The sequence below is a fragment of the Molossus molossus genome, unplaced genomic scaffold (assembly GCF_014108415.1).
Source record: "Molossus molossus isolate mMolMol1 unplaced genomic scaffold, mMolMol1.p scaffold_m16_p_12, whole genome shotgun sequence".
In the NCBI taxonomy this organism is placed as follows: domain Eukaryota; kingdom Metazoa; phylum Chordata; class Mammalia; order Chiroptera; family Molossidae; genus Molossus; species Molossus molossus.
In genome coordinates this window covers 50,840,454-50,866,519 of record NW_023425347.1, presented here as the reverse complement: position 1 = coordinate 50,866,519, position 26,066 = coordinate 50,840,454, and the positions used below count along the sequence as shown (strand labels likewise).

The 26,066-nt window shown below is 35.1% G+C and overlaps 1 protein-coding gene across 2 annotated transcripts in view; it reads right to left on the bottom strand.

Moving 5' to 3' along the window:
* Positions 1-954: 954 nt before the first annotated feature.
* The window catches only part of LRRC40 (leucine rich repeat containing 40), a 60,048-nt gene continuing 34,936 nt past the window's right edge, over positions 955-26,066 (bottom strand). The window contains exons 10-15 of one of the 2 annotated variants that reach the window (XM_036255966.1): positions 20,496-20,604; positions 11,704-11,811; positions 8,600-8,710; positions 5,894-5,971; positions 3,612-3,797; positions 955-1,095 (exon numbers count right to left, since the gene is read on the bottom strand). In XM_036255966.1, coding sequence (XP_036111859.1) covers positions 990-1,095; positions 3,612-3,797; positions 5,894-5,971; positions 8,600-8,710; positions 11,704-11,811; positions 20,496-20,604 — 698 coding nt within the window. In that variant the 3' untranslated portion in view covers positions 955-989. The remainder of the gene's footprint in view (positions 1,096-3,611; positions 3,798-5,893; positions 5,972-8,599; positions 8,711-11,703; positions 11,812-20,495; positions 20,605-26,066) is intronic. The other variant, XM_036255967.1, reaches the window with a different exon arrangement.

The following is a 26,066-nucleotide window of genomic DNA, read 5'->3' as shown; positions in this document are numbered from 1 at the left end:
AGGCCATTTATTTAAATGGAAATAAATAATATAATATATAAGGTCGGGTTAGAACACACCAACAGTATAGATTATGTATACAAATAACTGCTTAGTATTTAAACAAAGTACATTTCAAGATGTCTATGCAGTACACATTATTAGTTATGTTCTGTTACTAATATCTATAGAATAAAATAAGGTCTTCAGTACTTTATTTAAAAAAAAAGAAAAGGTATTTTTAAACTGCTAACATTTGGAGGGAAAAATATATAAATCCAATCTCTTCAAATTTCTTGAATCTAGAAGTACCAGATTACTGTATGGAAACTTAATACTAAGACATCATTTTAAAAAACCCTGTCAAGTTTTAAATTAAAAATTGTGATAGTAATTATAACAACATTTATTATTTTCTCCACCAATAACTAAATCTTGTATAGCATTTCTGTGGCATTAGAAACCCTGACAAAATGATTTCATAAAACACAAGGAAAAGGTTAGAAACATTTCAACTAGATTAAAACAAAAATAACACAGTGAATGTTAATCTAAAATGTATACTGAGATCAATCAAACCACAAAAATCCTATCATCGGTAATGAAAAGTCTTATTTTTTAAATGTCAAAGAACAATACTGAATAAAATTCAAGTCAATTTTATATAGAATAAAAAGACAGAAAATGGATGGTCATACTCAAGTCAATCGGTCATATTATATGCAACACAAACAGAAATGGGGAAAAAAACCCACTTCTCCAAGAACACTTTATCATCATAAAAATATTAAACTACATTAAATAAAATTCACTTTTGAACAAACTGTTTTCTATGCTATAAGGGAATGGAAATGAATAGGATAAATCTTGTGCAAAACATTCAGAACATATATATGCACATTATACATGTTTTCACCATTACAAATGTACACAACACCTTAGAAAAATGTTAGTTATCAATGTAAGAATTCTAAGAATTAACATGGTCAAAAATATAAAACAACTCCAATTTAAGTAGGAATTCGATCTCTCAAATATTCCAGAATAGCAGCTGTTCCTTTCATTAATATGGCGGCTCGAGGGACGCGGAATGGATTCCCATCTAGCAGTAATGTTCTAAACAAAAGAGAGAAATTAAGAACTTTAACATTTTCCATTAGGAAGGCTTTTCTTCTAATTTCATAAATAAATTTTGTGTATTTTTTCTATTTGTCTCTTTCAAATCGAAGCATTTAAACAGTTGGAATTATAACTACAATAATAACCAAAACAACATTAACAATACTTATTATGTAAAAGGTACTCTGCTAAGTAATTTAAATTCACTGACTCTCTTGGTTATCTTAACAACCCTAAAATGTAAGTACCATTAATACTCCTATTTTAGAGATAAGGAAACACGCTCAGAGAGGTCAGAAAGACTTGTTGAAGATCACACAATTATTAAAGAGAGGGGCTGTCATCTGACCCAGCATTTAACCATCCTTTCCTCAATCTTCTAATGACCATAAACTAAATGGTTGAATTATACAGGGTGGGGCAAAAGTAGGTTTAGAGTTGTGAGTACACGAAACACAGTTTATTCTTGTATTATTAATTATTATATTATTTTCCTTATGAACAACTGTAAACCTACTTCTTTTAAAGACTGATTTTCTTAATTTATAGAAAAATCAGTTAATTATAGTCAATCCCCAATATTTGCTCATTTGCCTACTCAGTAAACTTATTTGTAACCCAAAACCAATGCAGCTGGCACTTTCTAGGTCATTTTTTGACAAGCACAGAGCAGTAAAAAATTTGAGTCACTGAATTGGCACATTCTCCACTAAGGTTGAACAGGTGACACTGCCTTCTTGTTTCAGCTCTCATTCTGTACACAAGCGTCCTTGTCCTGGTCTTTTTCATGTGACATTTTGCATTTTTGTACTCAGTAACTTCTCTGTTTAAAATGGCCTGCAAGCCCTGGCCATTTTGGCTCAGCGGTTAGAGCGTTGGCCTGCGGTCCGGAGAGACCCGGTTCGGTTCCCGCTAAGGGCATGTACTTCGGTTGCAGTTTGTCCCCGGCCCTGGTTGGTCGTGCGGGTGGCAGCCACTCGATGTGTCCCTTCACATCGATGTTTCTCTCTCTCTCTCCCTTCCTCTCTCTCCCTCCCGCTCTATCTGTACAAAAAATGGAAAAATGTCCTCGGGTGAGGATAAAAATAAATAAATAAAAAAAATGGCCTGCAAGTGTAATGTTGAAGTGCTTGCTCCTCTAGTTTTCTTAAACAAGAAGGCCATTCCTTACAGAAAAAATATGTATTAGATAAGCTTCATGCAGGTATGAATTATAGTGCTGTTTGGCCATAGTTCAATGTTAATGAGTAAACAATATTAAATAAGGTGTCCTAATACAAAAACACATTTAAAAAATGGTTACGTATCAATTGGTTGAAAATGTGATGAGAGGCTCAAATGAACCTAATTCTTGTACTTCCCCTTAGAATAATGGTTCAAAATTCACTAATTTGGTGTTTACAGACACTTTATAGAATATAACTGCTACAAATGATGAGAATCAACTGCACTTGCCTACTATAATGATGCACTAATAAGAGCTACCAGAGCAGCTGCCAGTGCTGCCCGAGTAAACTATGCCAAACCATCACATGCAGTTTTCAATAATGGAATTACTTCTGACACATTCTGCTTAACTAGGCTTTCTGTTGACATCTCAAACTCCCTTTATGGTCACTTAACAAGCATTTATTGGGTGCTTACTATGTTCCAGGCACTGGGACAAGTCTTTTCTAGAGGAGGACTAAGAAATGGTATAAATGAGTCTAAACAAAGCAGGATGGGAAATAAGAGGAGGAACTAACTATACCTGAAGAATAAGAAAAGTTTTTCAAATGTGATATTTAGGCTGATTGTTGATAAAAGACAGGTAAAGGCATTTGAGGCTGAGGGAATGCCAAACAGACAGAGTGAGAAAGACCATGCCCCGGCACAAAGCCCACTTAAAATAAATGGTGATAACCTGTAATCAGATTTTTTTTTAATTTTTTATTTTATTTTTTGTTCAGATAGAGCGGGAGGGAGAGAGAGGAAGAGAGAGAGAGAGAGAAACATCGATGTGAAGGGACACATCGAGTGGCTGCCACCCGCACGACCAACCAGGGCCGGGGACAAACTGCAACCGAGGTACATGCCCTTAGCAGGAACCGAACCCGGGTCTCTCTGTACCGCAGGCCGACGCTCTAACCGCTGAGCCAAACCAGCCAGGGCTGTAATCAATCAGATTTTTTAAAACCCTGTATGCTAAATATATTTCCCTAACAATTTGTATGCAGCAGTTTCAGATTATACAGAGTGATGAGAAAAGTATCACTTCCAACAATCAGTTATTTTATTTATATATATATAATACCATATAAACAAAGCTTAAAAAATAAATTTGGTAAAATCTGGAAAACAGAATTGGGATTCTGGGTTTGTTACCTATTATTTTTAACAGGACATTACATTTTTTACTTTAATTTTCCGGCTACAGTTCCTCAACAGAAAAAACAAACAAACCAAAAAAAAAACAAAACACTTCAACAAATCAATCAAATAAATGAAAAAACTTAGTAGAATTGAGTAGTTACCTCAAGTTCACACAATTACCAAGCTCTGGTGGAATTTGTAGGAGGTCATTATTTTGAAGGTCCAATGTGATCAGATTTTCCATAGTCTTCAATTTCACAGGGTCCACAGATCCAACCTGATTGTTACTAATCAAAATTGTTTCAAGTGTGGGGATGCGATACAGTACTTCAGGTAGTATTTTAAACCTATTTAAATGTAAACAGAACGAACACCTAAATATATTGGAATAGGAGGCAAAATCATTCCTTCAAATACATGATCTTAAGTTTGATATCTTGAGGTAAAGTTTTCTTTAAGTTATTTTATATTTGGTGTAAAGCCCTATATTCAAATTTTCAAGAAAATGAATTAATTTTGGGAACACTGAAATACAAGTTACGTGGACAGATTAGTAACAGTTTTATTTATTGTATAAAATCAAATAAAAGTTTAGAGTAAATGCCCCACTGTTTTCCTTTCACATTCAGCAGACAAGGAAATCTTCCTGAGATTCTGTATAAAATGTCTCTGTATAGGTATTCTTCCTTAGTTCACTTTTATTTCTTATGAAACAGAATCACGGCCAATATTAAGTAAAAATTCAAGGTTCCTATTGTGATTTGACTGAAGTTTCAAAAATGAGTGCATTTTTGGTTATTGAAAAAATGAAAAACTAGCATAGGCTGTGGCTTCCGCATCCAAAGCAACCCTGAAGATGCCACAAAACAGATAAGAAGGATAATGGCTCTCAGAGCAAGTAACACAAAATCCTGGGGTGTGTCTTGGGGGACAGAGGCTAGCAAGGTGTCAGTGTGGGACAAACTGCATCTCACAAAGCAGACTAGAAAAGAGAAGAGTAGGCTGTAGAACTTTACAGCTGTGGCCTTTTCACTTCCCCATGCTGTCCTTCCTTTGCTGCCTCAATGTAAAAAAATGCAATAGTAAAGGGTAGGTTCAAGGCAGCTCTGTAGGTCCAGACAGACCGGGGAATCAATGAATCAAACTGCCTCCAAGTAGTTCCTCCTATTCTTCTTCCCCACCAACCCATGAACAAGGTAATTTTAAAAGATGTGGCTCAATTAGGGTTAACTTTTGCCAATTCCCCAAAGACATTACTTGACAATGTAACTGGGACCTTAATATATGAGTCAATAGAGAAATGATAGTTCAATTTACAAATAAAAATTGGCAGAGATCTGAGAAGTGCATATATTTTTAAATAATGACAACAATGATATAACCTACACATGAGAAAGCTAAAATAATAGAGCAGACAGAACAAAAATTTAAATAGGCAGCATTTGAACATCACTATACCTTAGCTTCCACATTTGTCAATGGTAAATAATAACAGTACCAAACTTATACACTTGTTATAAGGATTAAATGAATATATTTGAAGACCTTAAGATAGTAGTAGCTGGAATTCAGTAAATTTTAGCTATTAATATTTCAATTAAATTGTTACTAAAATCAACTTTCATCATAGAAAACAGTATATAACATTGTTCTTAAGAGTCCAACTTCTGAAGTCAAACAACCTGGATTCAAATCCCAGCTCTATAATTTATTATCTAGGTGACTCTTAGGTGAGTTTCTTTGCTCCGAATCCTGTTTTTAAATGGACATAATAACAGAATCTACCATGTGAGCCTTTTGTGCAAATTAAATGAGAAAGCATATGTAAAATACTTAGTCCAGTGTTGGCAGATGATAAACTCCGAATAAATATGAGCTATTCTTAATAATTAGCAGTTTCATTTGGTTCTTAAAGGGCTGGCTACTGCTTACATGTCCAACTTAATTACTTCCACTCCTCTAGCTCCTCACGTTATGATCGGAGCCCATTCATCTTCTTGAAGTGTCCCAAACACAGCACACTCTCACATCTGAGTGCCTTAGTACATGCTACTTGCTCCACTAGGATGCCCAATCCCTTGTGTGTCTGGCAAACATCTGCCCATTTTTTCTAAATGGGCAGATGTTTTTCTCAGTTTCAGTGCAACCTCTGTTAACTTCATGTAATCTCAGGAAACACCTTTGTGCACTATGTTTCCATTACAATAAGTATATTAAAATAATTAAAAGGAACACAAAATCGACTCTATCAGTTGTGAAAAGTTTAAAAGAGCAACATCACTTTAAATTCTAAGTAGAACTAAGTGAAAATAAACCTGGATATTTAAATAAAGTAAAAATATAGGGCCTTTTTGTTTGGCTCTTATAGTTGTATTCTCTAATTAAACCTACAAATTTCCATAAATTAATCATTAGTCACAAATTTGTCTGTTCTGTCTCTTACCTATTAAAGGAAAGATTGATTGTCTGTAGTCTTACCAACGATTCCATTTCTTCAGGCAAAGAATTTAAAAAATTGTTTCTAAATTGGAAAGAAAAAGAAGATTTACAAAAAAATGTTGTTCAGCTTTAATTTATAATTAAAGTTTTGATCAGACAAAAAATTACATAGCACTGTCTGTGCTTAAGGCTGAGTCCTGAGAATAATCGACTGCCTCAAGTATTGATTAGTGTGCCAAATTCTAATACCTATATCCAACTGATAATGTAATCAACTCTAACAATAGATTTAACAGGACAGACACTGTAAACTAACCCTTACCTCCTTCAAATGGAGCTCTACAATACTTCTGTCGGCCAGGGTCCTTTAAATCATGCCTATAAATACCACATTACTTGATACCACAGATATTTGATTGGTGTTAAAACGTATATATATCTTGCACACAGACGTAAAATTCTACTCAAAAAAATTAAATTATATGAAAAAATGAAATAGGAAAGTAGAGAGATTCTACATATTCAGAAACACGGAACTTTCTACTACATAGGTATTACACAAGTCCACTTCTACTCTAAGTTTAGAATTTCAATTTGCACAGTGCATTTTTATTTTATTTTATGATGAACCATGGCAGTAAACAGAATCTCATTTACTGATGGAAGGATCTGGGAACAATGTTAGGAGAAAGGTTAAATATCTATGAGAAAATTATATCCAAATAGATGGCTATATATTACAATTGAATAATTTTCTCTCACGTATTTCTTTACATTCAGAAGTCAAGCCTAATATTTAAGAGTCATACTTTTTACAGCTCAACCTATGTTCTTTTTTCTGTAGTTTTCTCCACTTATTGTTTTTATTAAGTTGTACTGAACAACCTACTGCTGGTTTCTATCTTTTCCTAGAAAGTCTTTTACCTACTCATAACAGACATAAAAGCGTATTTTAGTCACTTAATTAGAAACCACCAGCTATGGTTATAGATGAAGGCATAACACGCACACACCACTGAAGAATGGGACAAAAAGAAATAAAAGCAGCAATGGGGACATAAATTCATTCTCTTTTGCTCTAATAATACTGAACTAAAATACGGTTTTACACTGTTTTGCCAGTGCAACTGCCACCCAAAAATAGAAACATGTCTACATTTAGTAGGATCAGAGTAAAGTATTTCATCCCATAAATAAACAATCTTTGTCTCTATAAGAAAAATAAAACAGATATAACTTAGCTTATTGTTATTTGACAATTGTTTGAGCAGAACAAGGAAGCTATACTTTAAATAAACTAAAAAACACACCTAGTAACCATATATGAGCAGTAGGAATTCTAGATAGTAGACATATAGTTTATAAATAAAGTTTTAAAGCCCATGCAAATAAATGACTATCTAACCCTGAGATATATATTATTACCTTCAGAGAACTATGATACTTGTAATCCTGTCATATCAACTTTGAACATATTTATTTATTACTTTTTAAATCGCATCTGAGGATATATTTTTCCATTGATATTTAGGGAGAGTTTGGTTGTCTCGCGCAGGCACTCTGACCAGGGCCGGGGATAGAACCTGTAACCCAGTTACATGCCCTTGCCCGGGAATCAAACCTGTGACCCTGTGGTACACAGGTCGACACTCTAATCACTGAACACACCAGTCAGGGCAACTTTGAACATTTTATTTGTTTATTTATTATAATTATTTTGTAATCCTCACCCAAAGATAATTTGCTATTTATCATCAGACAGAGTGGGAGGGAGAGAAGGAGAGTGAAAAACATCGATGTGAGAGAGACACATTGACTGGTTGCCTCCTGCACAACCAAACCAGGGCCAGGGACAAACTGCAACCAAGGTACAGGCCCTTGACCAGAATCAAACCTGTGACTCATTTGTCTGCAAGCTGAAGCTCTAACTGCTGAGCCAAATTGGCCAGAGCAACTTTGAACATATTTAAATTGAAATTCCTATTACATCTGCAGAACCTTAAGTAGTTTCTTTTCTTTGTGTTGCCACTCATACTGTTCTTTTTCATTATTTCCAGGCATGCAGGTTTAATATACTATTTTGGAACCAAATGTTCCTTGTTTTAAAAACTTTTTTTTTCTTTATTGATATTACAGAGAGAGGAGAAGGGAGAGGCAGAGAGAGACAGAAACACTGATGAGAAAGAACACTGATTGGCCACCTCCTGCATGCCTCCCACTGGGGATCGGGCTCACAACCTGGGCATGTGCCCTGACCAGGAATCGAACCAGCGACCTCTTGGTGCATGGGTTGATGCTCAACCACTGAGCCACACGGGCCAGGCCAAAATGTTTCTTTTTAAGTGAAGCCATGCTAGCCTGCTATGCCAGCATAGGATTGACAGTTTTATGCTATTTACTTTCAGAAAAGGAACAATGTGAAGCAAATATTTTCCATGTTATTTATAATTTTGTGTAAGCATGAATCTAAAGAATGTGTTAATATTTTAAATAATTTTGTCATTATCACTTAACTTGTAAATTGTCTACCAATGAGAGATTTGATTAAAATACTTCCTAAATGCTTAATTTTAGTTATCCTAAAATATTATTAATAAACTGAAGACCAATTTCCATGCTTACTTAGGAAAATATGAGGGAAAGGGCAAAAGTAGGCAAAAATCAAAGACAAGTTATAATGAAAAAAGTGAAGAATAGTATCAGTACATACCTGAGATCTAAAAAAGTTAATTTCTGAAGCATACATAATTCTAAGGACATAAAGGAAAGCTTATTAAAACTGAGGTTGACATCAGAAACCATTTCCTTCAGTTCTACAATCCTGAAACACAAATAATTTATAATTGTTAGCACTTGGATTCAGAACTTCTAAACAACAAGAAAACCAAGGGGGTGGAGGGGAATTCTATATTTTTTGCTAATTAAAATTTTCTGTAACTTTAAGCTTTCTCACAAAAATTTCAATCAGTTTGAATGTATAACTGATAAAAATAGATTTTAAAAAACAGCCTTAATATTGTCTGTCCCATAATTTCTACCAGTCCTTAAATATATGTTGAAGTTTAAAAATCCATTTATTTTATAGTTAAACCAATTATGGACAAAGAAGAAAAATCAAATCTAGGCCATTTTTTACATTGCATAATATAGTACCATCTGGGTACTTCAAAATGTTTTTTAAATATTATATATCCACACTTTAAAAGTATAGTATTTATTATCCTAATCATCATTACATTTAATCATGACTGCAAGAAAACATTAATTCCTAGTTTGGTAAGTGTCACCACTAAACAACTGAAGTTAGTGACAAAGACTTAAAGAGGAAGAATTAAACATTTCTAAGTAAGCCTAATCAAGCTTAGTAATTCAAAAGTATGCTATTAATTTAACTATAAGAACAAGAAATGTTACATATGGTTAGCCAAGAAATGAATTAAACTATGACAATAAATCATTTTTATCAATATTAGCAATAAAAGACGAATATCAAATATTATATTAAAGAAGATACAGTGAGTTCGAATATGTAACTGATAAAACTTTTTTGGAAAGTTTTTGGATATATAGAGAGCCATACTCTTTGATTTAATAATTCGTCTAGAAATATGGCCTCCTTTATTTGTTTAATTTATTGCCATAATTAACTGTATAATATATAGATAAATTTGATTTTTTTAAAGTATTATTTACAACATAGGGAACTACTTATGAAAAATAAACCAGTCAAGATACAAACTGTAAATGGGAACAGTTTAAAATAAAATGTGCCATTAGTTAATAAATTAGTGATGGGACTACAAGAGATTTGTCCCTTCATTTAGTATAAAATTTTATGAATAAATATTCTTTTTAAAACCAGAAAATAATATGGTGAAAACTGTGACTTGTAAATATAATTTAAGAAAGATGGAAAGTGGTTCAGAAACTCTCTAGAGGAGGTGTGTCTTCACTATATTTCTTCTTTGGCCTTCTAAACTGCTAAAATTATGATAAAATAACTCTAGTAACAGAATAACACTGTTTTACATAACCAGATTGTGGGATAAAATGAGAAAGCAATAAGTTAAAGTCTTATAACTCCTTTTATCTTCTTTGAAGGTGAACCAAGATCCCTGAAACAAACTTACTCCATCTGACAGCAAATGTAATAATCAACTTTCTATCAAATATCTTCAGAGCCCTTTAACTAAGAGAGATTGAGAAGATGGACTAGATCTCTGTTTCCAGTGGAATGTTTTAGTTACCATCTTTCTTTTTTTTTTTTTTTTTTTTTTTATCCTCACCCGAGGACATTTTTCCATTTTTTGTTCAGGTAGAGTGGGAGGGAGAGAGAGGAACAGAGAGAGAGAAACATCGATGTGAAAGGAACACATCGAGTGGCTGCCACCCGCACGACCAACCAGGGCCGGGGACAAACTGCAACCGAGGTACGTGCCCTTAGCGGGAACCGAACCCGGGTCTCTCCAGACCGCAGGCTGACGCTCTAACCGCTGAGCCAAACCGGCCAGGGCTTAGTTACCATCTTTCAAGGTCTACATTCCCAAACTATGCTCTATAAAGCAAATTATAATTTGACTTCATAAAAATTTTAAAAATCTAAAAAAATTTTTTGCAGTCAGATGAAAGCCATTCTATTTTCCAAATACATCATTTTTTCTTATTTTTAAAAAAGTAGTTAAGTACTTACTAAATACTAGGCACTGATTAAATGCTTTATGTGGACTGTCGTTTAATCCTAATTTAATCCTAATAAATATTAGGTACTAATATAGGTAATAATAAATAAATTATTATCTTTACTTTACAGATGAGGAGACTAAGAGCAGCTAGTTAACATGTCCAAAGCCACACAGCTAGTAGATCTGGGATATAAATACAAGCAATTGACTCTACTGTCCCAATTCTTTAACATTGCCCTATCCTGTCTCCCACACAGTTGTTTTAATTGCAAGATTACTTGGCACCTTTCTTTGAGTATATAGTTTACTGCAAGAGAACAATCATTTGTAAAAGTTCAACATATACTTATTTTTTCTCGTAATCGAAAACTGTTGCTATAATTTAGATCAACAAAGATTTATTAAAACAAATGCAATACAAAAGACTTCTAACATTTGGAAGTGAAGAATCCTTTTCCATGCGGAAAATACTAACAGGATTCAGTCCATTTTATTTTTGCTACCAGGGGAAAATTCAGTGGTTTGGTGATTCATTAATATAAAGCCCCAAATGAATATCCCTATTAATCTACATAAACCTGGTTTTGGAGAGTCTCTTAAAACTTTCCTCATATATTAATGGGGGAAAAAGGTATTTAATACTTTTTTTTTCCTTTATTGATTTTACAGAGAGGAAATGAGAGAGAGAGATAGAAATATCAATAAGAGAGAACATCGACTGGCCGCCTCCTGCATGCCCTGTCACTGGGGATCTGGCCCACAACCTGGGCATGTGTCCAGACCGGAAATCGAACCAGCAACCTCTTGGTGCATGGGTTGATCCTCAACCACTGAACATACTGGTTGGACTATTTAATACTTTTAATAATTCTAATATCTATATCCAAGTTTAAAATGTAAAAAAAGAAAGAAAGTTTTTTTAAAACATATATATACATCTTTCATAATAAGTATTAAAAGTATCTCAGGAAATACTTTAGTAAATTTTGCTAAAAACCTCAAGTATTACTAATGCAAAAAATTTTACATACACTTTCAAATTTAAAAACTATGACGAATATTTTTGCAACTAAGAAGAAACAAAACTTACCAGTCACAACTTAAAAGAAATGGCATCATGAACAGTTCTTACCTTTGTGGAATTTCACATAGCTGATTCTTACTGAAGTTAATAGAAGTGATCATGTTGCTTTTTACTGCATCGAACACTTCATCAGGAATCAAGGTTGTCTGTTTATCACTAAATGAAACGTGTTTAAAATCTGCATCATTCTTAGAAGTCCAGAAAAAATATGACTATCACTTTTCACTTTTAAAGAACTTTAAAGATTTTATGAGAAAAAATTTTAGGTACTTGATTTAGTTCCGTAAAGAATGCGACAAATCCTTCAACTGAGAACCCAAGGCTCTTCAAGTAACTGAGACTAATAGCCTCCAGGCAGAAAGCCAGAGGATAACTGAACCTTTCCTGGGCTTGCAAATCTACCCAGGAAAGTAAGACTAGACAGTGGAGTTTAACGTGGGTCTCCCCTCGCTCATCCAAACCCAGTAGAGTAGAGGGAGCCACAAACAGAAGAACACTAACACCCACAGGGAAAATTTGGAAGGCTACATAGCCCACTGGTATTGCCAAAATGGTCAAACAGAAACAAATCCCAAATAAAAGAACAAGAGACTTCTACCAAAGATGAGATAAATAAAATGCAGTTAAGCAAGTTATCAGAGGTAGAGTTTAGTTATGATCTTGAGGAAGCTCAACAGCATGAGTAAGGACCTCAACACCATGAGTAAAGATATAGAAGCATTGAAAACCAACCAAGTGGAAATGAAGAATGATATAGCAGAAATAAAGAACACATTGGAAGGACTAAATAGCAGAGTAAAGGAAGCTGAGAACCAGATCAGTGAATTAAAAGACAGGGTAAAAAATAAAATAAAAATCAACCAATCAGAAAACCAAAAGGAAAAAAACAATTCAAAAACAGGAAGACAGCTTAAGAGAACAGTGGGACAACTGGAAAAGTAATAATATTTGCATCATACGAGTCCCCAAAGAAGAAGAAAATGAGCAAGGGTTAGAGAATATATTTAAAGAAATAATGGCAGAAAACTTTCCTAATTTGGTGAAGGAAGAAGGCATTCAAGTTCAAGAAGCACAGAGAGCCCCAAGTAAGAAGAACCCAAACAGGCCCACACCAAGACACATAGTAATTAAAATGACAAAAACTAAGACAAAGAGAATCCTAAAGGCAGCAAGAGATAAGCAACAGGTTACCTACAAAGGAATGCCCATAAGGCTATCAGCTGACTTCTCAACAGAAACACTACAGGACAGAAAGGAATGGCATGAAGTAATTGAGGTTATGAAAAACAAGGATCTGAATCCAAGACTACTCTATGCAGCAAAGCTATCATTCAAAATAGAAGGTCAAATAAAGAGCTTCCCAGACAAAAAAAAAAGGCGAAGGGAATAAATTAGCACCAAACCAGCACTGTAAGAAATGTTAAAAGAACTGCTGTAATTAGTAGAAAAAATAGGAAGAAAAATATAACCACACTAAACAAAAATGGCAATAAATAAGGACATATCAGTAATCACCTTAAATGGAAATGGTTTGAATGCTCCAATAAAAAGACACAGAGTAGCAGACTGAATAAGAAACCATGACTCACATAGATGTTGTTTACAAGAGACCGACCTCACAACAAAACACTCATATAGGTTGAAAGTGAAGGAATGAAAAAAAAATCTTCCAAGCAAACAGAAAGAAAAAAGAAGTTGGGGTAGCAATACTCATATCTGATAAAATAGATTTCAAAATAAAGGCCATAACTAGAGACAAAGAAAGTCACTACATAATATTGAAAGAATCTATTCAACAGGAAGATATAACCTTGGTAAAAATGTATGCACCCAATATAGGAGCACCAAAATATATTTAAAATCTTCTGGAGGACTTCAAAGGAGAAAAAGACAGTAATACAATTATAGCAGGGGACTTCAACACCCTGCTGACATCACTGTATAGATCCTCTAGACAAAAAATTAACAAGGAAACATAGACTCTAAATGAGGCACTAGACCAAATGAATTTAATAGATATCTATAGAGAATTACACCCCAAAACTACTGAATTCATATTCTTCTAAGTGCACATGGAACATTCTCAAAGACAGACCACATGTTAAGACACAAATTAAGTCTCTACAAGTTCAAGAAGACTGAAATCGTATCAAGCATCTTCTCAGATCACAATAGCATGAAACTAGAAATTAATTGCAACAAGAACAAGCAAAGACATTGGAACACATGGAGGCTAAATAGCATGTTACTAAACAATGAATGGGTTACCAAGAAGATCAAGGAAGAAGTTAAAACTTCCTGGAAACCAATGAAAATGAACACACAACAACACAAAATCTATGGGATGCAGCGAAACCAGTTCTGAGAGGGCTGTTCATAGCACTACAGGCCTACCTCAAGAAACAAGAAAAATTTCTAATTGACTATCTAACCTCACAACTTATAGAACTAGAAAGCAAACAAAAAGAAAACCCCAGAGCAAGTAGAAGGAAAAAAATAGTAAAGATCAGAGCAGAAATAAATGACATAGAGTCCAAAGAAACAATTCAAAATATCAATAAAACAAAGAGCTGGTGTTTTGAAAAATAAACAAGATTGAGGGACCCTTAGCTAAACTCACCAAGAAACAAAGAGAGAACCCAAATACACAAAATCAGAAATGAAAGAGGAGAAATAACAACTGATACCACAGAAATACAAAGGATCGTTATCAAATACTATGAACAATTATACGGCAACAAATTCAACAATCTAAGCAAAACGAAAAAATTTCTAGAAACATATAGTCTCCAAAAACTGGACTGGGAAGAGATAGAAAACTTGAACAGACCAATAACAACTAAGGAAACTGAAGAGGTAATCAAGATTCTCCCAGCAAACAAAAGCCCAGGCCCGGATGGCTTCATGGGGGAGATTTACCGAACATTCAAAGAAGAACTAACACCCATTCTCCTCAAACTATTTCAAAAAATTGAAGAAGGAAGACTTCCAAACTTGTTTTAAGAGGCCAGCATAATTCTAATTCCAAAACCAAAAAAAGACACTACAAAGAAAGAAAGCTACAGGCCAATATCCCTGATGAAGATAGATGCCAAAATTCTGAACAAAATACTAGCAAATCAGACCCAGCAATACATTAAAAAAATTATTCACTGTGACCAAGTGGAATTCATCCCAGGGATGCAAGGCTGGTACAATATTTGCAAATCAATAAATTTGATACACCACATAAACAAAATGAAAGATAAAAAGCACATGACCAGCCCTGGCCGGTTTGGCTCAGCGGTTAGAACGTCAGCCTGCGGTCCACAGAGACCCGGGTTCGGTTCCCGCTAAGGGCATGTACCTTGGCTGCAGTTTGTCCCCGGCCCTGGTTGGGTCGTGTGGGTGGTGGCCACTCGATGTGTTCCTTTCACATTGATGTTTCTCTCTCTTCCTGTCTCTCCTTCCCGCTCTCTCTGAGTAAAAAATGTCCTCAGGTGAGGATAAAAAAAAACGAAAACAAAAAACCACATGACCATATCAACAGACGCTGAAAAAGTGTTCAACAAAATTCAGCAACCATTTCTGATAAAAACGCTCAGCAATGTAGGAATAGAGGAATCATATCTCAACATAATTAAGGCCATATATGAAAAACCTACAGCCATCATACTCAATGGGCAGAAACTAAAACAATTTCCCTTAAGAACAGGAATAAGACAAGGATGCCCACTTTCACCACTCTTATTTAACATAGTACTGGAAGTCTTAGCTATAGCAATCAGACATGAAGAAAAAATAAAAGGGATCCAAATTGGAAAGGAGGAGTGAAACTGTCATTATTTGCAGACAACAGCATATTATACATAGAAAACCCTAAAGATTCCATCAAATATCTACTAGACTTAATAAATGAATTTGGCAAAGTAGCAGGATACAAAATTAACGTCAAGAAATCAACGACATTCTTATACACCAATGATGAACTCACAGAATGAGAAACTAAAATAACAATCCCATTTAGCATCGCAGCAAAAAAAATTGAGATACCTAGGAATAAATTTAAGCAAAGAAGTAAAGGACCTATTTGCAGAAAACAACAAGACATTGAAAAAAGAAACAGAGGAAGATATAAAAAAGTGGAAGCGCATACCTTGTTCATGGATTGGAAGAATTAACATAATTATAATGTCCATACTACCCAAAGCAATCTACAGATTCAATGCAATCCCCATCAAAATACCAATGACATACTTCACAGAACTAAAACAAATACTTCAAAAGTTCATATGGAACCAAAAAAGACCCCAAATTGACATAGCAATCTTGAAAAAGATGAACAAAGTAGGTGGGATCACAATACCAGATATCAGGTTATACTACAAAGCTACCGTAATCAAAACAGCCTGGTACTGGCACAAGAACTGACATATAGATAAGTGGAACAGAACAGAGAACCTGGAAATTGACCCAAGACATTATGCTCAATTAATATTTGACAAAGGTGACAAGAGCATACAGCGGAGTCAAGACAGCCTCTTTAATAAATGGTGTTGGCAAAATTGGACAGCTACATGCAAAAAAATAAAACTAGACCATCAACTTACACCATACACAAGAATAACATCCAAATGGATAAAAGACTTAAATGTGACCCGTGAATCCATAAAAATTCTAGAAGAAAATGTAGGTAACAAAATTTCAGACATCATACACAGCAGAATTTTCACTGATACATCACCTAAGGCAACAGAAATAAAGGATAAAAATGAATGCGTGGGAGTACATCAAACTAAAAAGCTTCTGCACAGCAAAAAAAAAAAAAAACAACCATCAAAATGGAAAGGGAACCACCATATGGGAGCATCATTGCCAGTGATACATCAGATAAGGGGTTAATTTCCAAAATATATAGAGTGCTCATACAACTCAACAAAAGGAAGACAAAGAACCCAATTAAAAAATGGGCAGAGGACCTAAATAGACACCTCTCCAAACAGGATATACAAACGGCTGAGAGAGACATATGAAGAAATGCTCAACATCACTAATCATCAGAGAGATGCAAATTAAAACAATGAGGTATCACCTCACACTTGTCAGAATGGCCGCCGTCAACAAATCATCAAACAACAAGTGTTGGCGAGGGTTTGGAGAAAAGGGGACCGTACTACACTGCTGGTGGGAATGCAGACTGGTGCAGCTACTATGGAAAACACTATGGTGTTACCTCAAAAAATTAAAAATTGAACTACCATTTGACCCAGTGATCCCACTTCTAGGAATATACCCTAAGAAGCCTGAAACACCATTCAGAAAGAATATATGTACCCCTACGTTCGTAGCAACACTATTTACAATAGGTAAGATCTAGAAAGAGCCAAGTGTCCATCAGTAGACAAATGGATAAAAAAGCTGTGGTACATATACACAATGGAGTATTATGCAGCTGTAAGAAAGAAAGATCTCTTATCCTTTGAGACAACATGAAGGGACCTGGAAAGTATTATCCTAAGTGAAACAAGCCAAGCAGAGAAAGACAAATACCACATGATCTCACTTATTTGTGGAATATAATGAACATAACAGTCTGAGGAACAGGGTAGACCCAGAGACGTGGAAGTAGGGTACAGAATGACAATCCTCAGAAGAGGGGGTGGCGTGGAGGAGGAAAGATATAAACCACAGAGCTTATATGAATGAATGCATAACTGATGGATATGGACAAACAAAGCTGGAGATGGGGTAGAGGAGGGGGAGCAGGGTGTCAATGGAGAAAAAAAAGAAGAAACATCTGTAACAAAAATAAGTTAATAAATAAAAAGTTTTTTTAAAGTATAGAAAAAAAGAAAAAAGAATGCCACAAAAACCTACCAATGCACAAAATGTTAACATATGGTGTCAAAACACACTGTATCTTCTGAGCATTCAAATACTCAATGTGAATAAAAACAGAGATATATCTTCAGAGTCTCAGATGTCTAGAAGTCATATAGAAAATGGACAGTAATATAGTAAATGGATTCCTGTACCTCAGGGTAGAACTAAATCTGTAATTTTAAAAACTGTTTTTGCCCCTTTTCTTAAAAGTTTCTTAACGGATTATCTGTCAACTTTCTTTAGGTATACAGTTAACTGCAAGATAAAAATCACTTTTAAAAGTTCGACATTATACTAAACTAGTGTTCTGATAAGCTAAAACAATTTTTCTCTCCTATAGTGTGACAAGGTAGATGGGATAGTGGCCTTAGCATAAACTATTCCTGGTTCTACCATTGAAGAGCTTTGTCATTTACCTTCCTTGAACTTCAGTTCTGTGAAATTAGACTCTAAAGAGTTATTCATTGTTATTTATGAAGATCATTTGCAAATGTAAATTTCCTTTTCACTAAGGTTAAAATTTTCAGTAAGATTTTTTTTTATCCTCACCGGAGGACATTTTTTCATTTTTTGTTCAGATAGAGTGGGAGGGAGAGAGAGAGAGAGAGAGAAGCATCGATTTGAAAGGTACACATTGGGTGGCTGCCATGCATGACCCAACCAGGGCGGGGGACAAACTGTAACTGAGATACGCGCCCTTAGGGGGAACTGAACCCGATTCTCTCTGGACTGCAGGCCAACGCTCTAACTGCTGAGCCAAACAGGCCAGGGCAAGATTTTGAATATATATAAATTTAATTTTAAATTATAGAACTCTGACATCTAACAATTTGATGTTATAATTAGCCATTATCCTTATGTTCTTCTTTTACAATTTTTAATGCCTAATATATCATCCACTTAAAAGCATCTTTAATGGAATGTCCGCTGAATGACTGTATGTACAATGAAACAATATTATGTGTGCAATATGGGAGAACTGTGTAAGCAAGTCGTTATAATACAGATAGGGAAAAAGACAGCCTAAATTTCATAGATGTTTTATGTCTTCTACTTTTTCTGCTTTAGGGCTCCATTCTCTGCTGTGCAGATGCAGCATTTTTATTTTTTCAATCAGCACTGTGCAAGTCATGGGAAACTGATTTATTCTAATCAAATTTTGAAGATTCATGCTACTTTTAAAAATTTAGTTGAAGGCTTTTTTGTCTTAAAATTGGGAATTAATTTGTATCTTAAATAGTATACTCCTTCCCAATTAAAGTCTCTGGGAAAACAAATTACCGTAAGATTAGAATCTAAATAACCTAAGATGTGTGGTCTTAAGTGCTATATTTATTATGCTTTTGTGTTATCCGTGTCTTTAAAAGTGGGAATGGGCCCTGGCCGGTTTGGCTCAGCGGTTAGAGCGTCGGCCTGCGGTACAGAGAGACCCGGGTTCGGTTCCCGCTAAGGGCACGTACTTCGGTTGCAGTTTGTCCCCGGCCCTGGTTGGTCGTGCGGGTGGCAGCCACTCGATGTGTCCCTTCACGTCGATGTTTCTCACTCTCTCTCCCTTCCTCTCTCTCCCTCCCACTCTATCTGTACAAAAAAATGGAAAAATATCCTCGGGTGAGGATAAAAAAAATAAAAAAAAAGTGGGAATGGTTGTTACAAATAAAATTGTATCAATCCTACGTTATAGATTATTTAGAGTATTAAAAGCAACAGAATATGTCAAGTACCTAGCACAGAACCCAGCACAAAATAGACTGAATAATGGTATCTTTATGAGTGGAGGGAATGGAAGCCAGAGATAAAAGAAATTCTAAGCTAAGAAATTCTAAGGCAGGAAATAAGTCTGTCTCATCATTCAGTGTCCTATGACACCTAGCACACACTTTGATATCTAGTAGGCTCCAAAAATATCTACTAAACAAATGGGCATATTATATGAAATATACAACATGCGAAGTTGCCATGCTATGCTATGAGAGAAGTCAAACACAAATGTAAGTATGAAAGCATACTTACTATCTTGTGTTACAGTGTCAAAGAAGGAAATTGGCTTAGAGTAGTGATTTCTACATATATCCAAGAATGGTAGACAAGAGGTGAGAATAATGTGAATGAAACACAACAAATCTGAAATTGAGAGTGTATACCGACTCCTAAGAAGGTGGTTCTTACTGACACATTAAGGAAAAGAGGCTGGATATTGAAGCTGGCTGAGTAGATGACTAAATCTGATCACTTAAATGATTTGAGTCTGTATTCCGTATTTTCATTACATTACTGAGCCAATCACTGCAAGAGCTTTGATAGTATTAGTTATTTTTATCATTGTTGCCTTAGTACTGATAGAACACTTGACAACTACTCCTAATCTTTGCATAGGTATTTTCTTTCTCCTATTGAATACACTTCCATAATACATAAAAAATTTAGGCTTTGTCTCAGTTTATATACCAACATTATAACTGTTTCAGATCGAATGTAAGTGGTACCAGAGCATATTATTACTATGACATTATCTGACTTACATTCAGATATAGTAACAAAATACAACCTCTCAAGTTTTGCCTGCTTGGGGTATTCATTAACTAAGTGATATTTATTTCTTATTTACCAGTATAGACCCCACCACCACAACATAAAATCTTCTCTAGATGCTGGAGTCCGAAAATTTTATTACCAACCAAATTGTCACTCTTTTATTTTTTATAATAGCATAACATTCTTTATTATAAAACTTTTACTATTAATAACCATCAATTTATCTCTAGCATAAAAAACACAAACCACCTAAGGAATGGGCATTTTAAGTTCACTGTACTTTTAATACGTTTCTATCTCATCATTGTTTTTACAATTGCTATTATTCTAAGTCAAACATACTAATGCACTCTGATGAATTCTTCTTCACCCATTGTCCTTTTTCAGAAGGATTATTTCTGAAAGTTTCCTACGTTTTGTTATGTTTAAAAAAATGAATTACATACCTATAGTCCAATATTTTTAATGTAGTTATGGAGTGTACATTCACTTTAGATTCACTTGGTAGTGTCATGGCAGTCTCAATAACAGAATCACTTTGGCTAGGTTCATCATCTGGGGGGAAAAAAAAGTTATATAAAACCATATAGCCCAGCTGGTGTGGCTCACTGGTTGAGCATCAACCCATGTACCAAGAGGTCGCCGGTTTGATTCCTGTTCAGGGCACATACCCAGGTGTGGGCCAATCCCTTAGTGGGGGGCATGCAGGAGGCAGCCAATTGATGGTCTTGCTCATCAATGTTTCTCTCTCTCTCCCTTCCTCTCTCTCTAAAAATATCAATACAGAAAAAATAAAAAAAAGCAACAATATATTTAGTATAAAGTCATTTTTTTAAATTATGAAAACGTATAAAAAATATATAAGATTTCTTTTGTTGTTGTTGTTAATTGTCACCCAAAGACATTTTTCCACTGATTTTTCTTTTTTTTGACTGAGTGGAAAGGAGGGAGAGAGCGAGAGAAACATCAATGTGTGAGAGACACATCAATTGGCTGCCTCCCACACAACCCAACTGATCCAGGGATTGAACCTGCAACCTAGGTACACATGCCCTTGACCAGGAATCGAACCTGAGACCCTTCGGTTCTCAGGCTGACATGCTAACTGCTGAGTCAAACCAATCAGGATTTATACATGATTTTTTTATATAATTAATGAGAATGTCTTTAGTTGTATGCTTTATTTCTAATAACTCAAGTCTGAATTTAAATTTAATATTTAATTAATAGAAAATAAAGTTACTATTATATGGCTTCAAAATTTATTAATAAATCCAACCATAAGGAAACTCATAGAAAAGAACTTTCAAAGAATAACTAAAATGCCTCCGAAGAAACAACAAGGAATCCTTCCTCTTAAGCAAAATAATATGGTCCATTAGAAAAAATATGCTAACAACACCAAAAATGTCTACCAAATAGGCACATGCCTATTTTTTCATTTTCGGATATAATAAACAGAATTATCCCCAATCATTTTAAATCTTGCAATTTGCATAATCCAGTAAACTTTTAATATATTATTTACATTAAGATTTTTTTTAGCAAATGCAAGACTTTATTTTCAATAGTTCCTCAGATTGATGAACCTCATCAGAGGGAAGGAGGGGGCAGGGGAAAGAGATAAACCAAAGAACTTATATGCATATATGCAAAACCAATGGACACAGACAATAGTGTGGTATAGGCCAAGGGAGGGGAAGTGGTGGGAACAGGGAGGAGGGGATCCATGGGGAAAAAAAGGGAGGACATTTGTAATACTTTCAACAATAAAGATAAGTTATTTTTAAAAATAGACATTTCCTGACATGTATGCATATCCACACATTCACACATAATCAACCCTCTCATTAATCTCCAGAGACTGTTTACCACTGCCTTGGCTATATTCCCCAAAATGATCTACAGAGTCAATGCATTCCCCTAGCAGAAACCTCATTGATTTCTTTGTAGATATTAAGTTAAATTCTAAAATTCGTATGGGATTGCAAGAGACCAAGAAGAGCCAAAACAAGCCTGAGAAAAAGAATAAAGTAGGAGGACTTATACGTCCTGATTGCAAAACTTATTACAAAGCAATGGTAATCAAGATAGTGTGGTACTGGCACAGAATAGACAGAGATCAATGGAATAAAATTGAGAGTCCAGAATGAACCCTATATTTATGGTCAACTGATTTTCAACAAGGATGGAAAAACCATTTAATGAGGAAAGAATAGTCTTTTCAACAAATGGTGCAGGAAAATTGTATAGCCACATGCAAAAAATAATAAAATTGGGCCCATATCTCACACCACATATAAAAATTTACTCAAAATAGATCAAAGACATAAATATAAAAGCAAAGGTATAAAACTTAGAAGTAAACATAGGGTCAAACCTTAAATAAGATTCTGCAAAGGATTTTTAGGTATGAAACCAAAAGCATAAGAAAATAAAGAAAAAACAGATAATTTCATCAAAATTCAAAAAGACTTTTGTGTTTCAAAGGACAAAAGACAGCTCATAGAGGGCTTGACAATATTTGCAAATCATGTATCTATCAAGAGATATATCTAGACTATATAAAAAACTATTACAATTCAGTGATAAAAAGACAAATAATCTAATTAGGCAAAGGATCTGAACAGATGTTTCTCCAAAGATGTATAATGTCCAATAAGCACATGAAAAGATGCTCAAAAATCATTAGTAATCAGGGAAATGCAAATCAAATCTATAGTGAAATACTTCATACCACCGGGAGGATGTCTAGAATCTGAAAGTCAGAAAAACAACGTGTTGGTGAGAATGTGGAAGAATCAACTCTCATACAATGCTGATGAGAATAAAACAGGGATGCAGCAGTTTTGTAAAACATTCTGGCAGTTCTTCAAATAACTAAAGATAAAGTTACCATATGACCCTGCAATTCTATTTCTAGATATAAATGCAAGAGAAATGAAAACATATGTTCACATTGAAACTTTTAAATATACAAATTTAAAAGAATAGAAATCATACAATGTCTGCTTTCAGATAACAATGTAATTAAACTAGAAATCAGTAACAGAAAGACAACTGGAAAATTCCAAAACATGTAGAGATTAAACAATGCATTTTTAAATAACATGTGGCTCAAAGAAGAAATCTAAAGAGAAAGTTTTAAATATTTTGAACTACATGAAAATGAAACACAACAAAATTTGTTGGATTAAGTGAAAGGAGTATTTAAAGGTAAATTTATAGCACTGAATGCATATACTAGAAAAGAAGATAAATCTGAAATCAGTAATCTAAATTTCCACCTCAGGAAATCAGAAAAAGAAAAGCAAATTAAATCCAAAGAAAAAGAAAAGACAGAATAAGAATTCAAGCAGAAAAATCAATGAAAACAAAAGCTGGTTCTCTGAAAAGATCAATAAAACTGATATGCCTCTAAGCCAGGCTAACTAAGAAAGAGACAAGGCACTACTAATATAAAAAATGAAAGATGGAACATCACTATAGATTTCATGGACATAAAAAGAATAATAAAGAAATAATACGAACAACTCTACGCCCACAAATTTGATAATCTAGATGAAAAAGACCAATACCTTGAAAGACACAATCTGCTAAACTCACACGAGAAGACACAGAAAACCCAAAAGGCCATATCTAGTAAAGAAATTGGATCAATAATTAATAACTTTCCAAAAAAGAAAGCACCAGGTCTAGATAGCTTCAGTGGTAAATTCTACCAAACATTTAAGGAAGAAATTATACCATTTTCAGAGGATAGAAGCAGAGGAAATATTTTACAATTCACTTTATGAGGCCATCATTACCCTAATATCTGACAAAGATATTACAAGAAAACAAGAAAGCAGTATCTCTCATGCAAATGTCATCAACATAATACTAGTGTGGGTGCTAAAAAAAATATTAATACTTTTCCTCCCACCTTCTAAGTTCTTCTAGCTGGGCCATGTCTAATTAAGAGAGAGAGATTAATAGGAGAAAATCAAAGTTTTAATACGTGCACATGGGGAATTCATATAGGCATGAAAATTCAAAAGACAGTCAGGCAACAGTGACTATATAAAACATTTGAACAAAGAAGAAAACGGCAGACTGGCAGCTCTTAGCTTTCAGAAGTGAGAATTGTCGATTTACAGGTAGCTGAGGGAGAACATATACAGAAGGAAACTTTTACCAGGCAACTCAGAAACAATGGGACACTGTGTATATCTGGAAAACAGACTTAGAGTCGGCCTAACTAATGCTAGGATGAAGATTCTTAAGGAGACTGAGCCAGGGCTCTTTTCCTAAAGTAGGTTTCTCTGAATCTCTTGGGTAGGAAAGAGGAGCGGGTCGAAGGCTCCCTATAAGGTTGGGGGTGGGGAGGGTGGATGGGAATGGGAGGAGGGTATCAATGGGGGGAAAAAGAGAAACATCTGTAACAAAAAGAAATTAATTAAATAAATAAAAAATCAATATTCCAAAAAGGCAGCTTCAGGATAGCAAAACTTTGGTTCCCTTCACTAGCAAATCAAATCTAAAAAAGTATAAAAAGAACTACCTATTACAACCAAGTGGGATTTGAAGCAGACATGCAAGGATAGTTCAAGGTTCAAAAATCAATTAATGTAGCCCTGGCCAGTTTGGCTCAGCAGTTAGAGCGTCAGCTCACGGACCAGAGAGACCCAGGTTCGGTTCCCGCTAAGGGCACATACCTCTGTTGCAGTTTGTTCCCGGCCCTGGTTGGGGTCGAGTGGGTAGCAACCAGTCAATGCGTCTCTCTCACATCGATGTTTCTCTCTCTTCCTCCCTTTCTCCCTCCTGCTCTATCTGAAGATAAATGCAAAAATGTCCTCAGGTGAGGATAAAAAAAATCAATTAATGTAATCCTTCACATAAACAAGCTAAATAAGAAAAATTATATGGTCATATTGTTATTGTTGCAATTAGCTAGTTATTACTATTAATAACAGGAAGAGAGCAAAGGGGAGGCCAGGTATTATAAGCATGGTCACCTAGGCAGCTTCACTAGGAAGCTGCAACTTTACACTCCCCAGGAAACCACGGGTCTATTCCCTGCAGATCACTGGGGGATAGGATCCAACAAAGGGGGAGAAGGGCACATGAGCGGTGATATTGGGGTGACATAGGGAAGGTACATGCCTGTCAGTCTAGCCTGGAAAACAATGGATTGGTTAAGAGGGTGGATCCCAATACAAGCTCATGAAAATCTGAGAATACACAATCTCCAGACAAAGAGTTCCTCCTCTCTTGTTCTGCTCCTTTGCTCTGACATTCTTACTCCATGACCTGCACTCACCCTGTATGCTCGCCTGTTCTCTCTCCATAGCCTTGTGGCCTTAGAAGCCACAAGACTGACCCACACGCAATGGAGTGCAGCTGGGAACATAAACTAAACTAGCCAAATGCTGGATTGGATTGTGTTTTAATATGGAATAGAGACTGGGCAGTGGCCTTAATTCTAGCCCTGCTGAAGACAAGATTGGACTTTTTCCATGGCCAGAGAGAGGGAAATGGGACACTGGACACCCAGGGGCTTAATTCCATGGAAATAAAGATCATTTATCCTTCTATGTGAGTCTCAGGAAATTCCTTTCTTTGCAACATCACAAGAACTCTACTTCCATCAGTAACAGATGGGGACACAAATGGCACCCTACTAATAACAATATTGACAGATGCATAAAAAAAGCATGACAAAGTCTAACACCCATTCATGATTTAAAAAAATAATAAGTATACTAGGTACTTAAGTCTTGCCACCTTGAAACTGCCTCTTGGGATAACTGATTTTAAACTGGTTATTAAGAAACAAAAGGCTCTTGATGCATTGCTCTTGACCCCTGGCTTGCAGGGCTCTTTTGCTCCTGCTTCCCTGCATTCACGCACATGAACCCCCACACACAATGGACTAATGGACTGTAACTAGCTTGATGCTGGACTAGACCTGGATACAACGTGGAACAAAAACTCTCGACTCTGACTCTGCTTCTAGCTTTACTAACACCCCAGCT